Consider the following 933-nt stretch of genomic DNA (forward strand, 5'->3'; position numbering starts at 1 on the left):
GGGTGGTGCTGCTTTGCTGACCAGCTTGTGCGTGCTGCAGCGGCTGCCTGGCCAAAGCCACGGCTTCCAGACTGCGCTGTGGCCCCGCTTCATCAGCCTGATGCCTAAAGACACGTGGTGGTGATCTGCTTAGCACGGGCTTGGTGCCGGTGAGCAGCAGCGTTTGTTAACTGAGCGACGTGTAACGAGTCTGTCTGGGGTGTCGAAGTGTTGTATTAAGTCAGAGTGAACTGTGGGGCTGTTCCACCCCGGCACGAGGGTGCCCAGGGCTCCGGAGCTCAGCACCCGGTCCCTGTGGATCTCTGGTTTCCCCTGCTGAAAGCCAAGCACCTCGCTGGTCGTTAATGGGGGTTTTTCTCCCTAAAAGGAACATGGTGGTTGCCCTGAAAGAGCTGTCTATCCGCGGGGATTTCCGGACCACGGTGGAGTATCTGATTAAGCTGCTGGAGACGGAGAGCTTCCAGAACAACGAGATAGACACCGGCTGGCTGGACCATCTGATCGCAGAGAAAGTGCAGGTAGGGCAGACCGGCTGCCCCGGGGTCACCGCTCCCCTTCTGGTCTAAGACCCACACCCCGTTATTTGTGCCCTCCGCAGGCAGAGAAGCCGGACACGATGCTGGGTGTCATCTGTGGTGCCCTGAATGTCGCGGACGCTGCCTTCAGGACCTGCATGACCGAATTCCTGCACTCCCTGGAGAGGTGCGGAGCGGGGGCTGCCCGACAGGGCTCAGCTGTGCCATGGGCGCAGGGCTCACAGCGATTGCATGTCCTGCTCCCGGCAGCCCGTGTGGCTCCCGCAAGCGTGGAGACCCCAGTCGTTCTCTCCCTGGCCCATCCTTCTTGCTACAAAAGCTTTGCCAATCCGGAGGCAGCGCCCGTGGCACCGCAACAGCCTGGGTGGGAAACCGGGGGGTCCGCTGTGACTCGCAG

At 61.4% G+C, this 933-nt stretch overlaps 1 protein-coding gene across 1 annotated transcript in view; it reads left to right on the top strand.

Moving 5' to 3' along the window:
* The first annotated feature begins 371 nt into the window (after window positions 1-371).
* LOC104495923 (acetyl-CoA carboxylase 2-like) overlaps window positions 372-933 on the top strand; it is an 18,540-nt gene continuing 17,978 nt past the window's right edge. Inside the window, exons 1-2 of the mRNA XM_010138972.1 lie at window positions 372-518; window positions 599-702. Of these exons, the coding sequence (XP_010137274.1) occupies window positions 372-518; window positions 599-702 (251 nt within the window). The remainder of the gene's footprint in view (window positions 519-598; window positions 703-933) is intronic.

The sequence above is a fragment of the Buceros rhinoceros genome, unplaced genomic scaffold (assembly GCF_000710305.1).
Source record: "Buceros rhinoceros silvestris isolate BGI_N320 unplaced genomic scaffold, ASM71030v1 scaffold18346, whole genome shotgun sequence".
Taxonomy (NCBI): Eukaryota; Metazoa; Chordata; class Aves; order Bucerotiformes; family Bucerotidae; genus Buceros; species Buceros rhinoceros.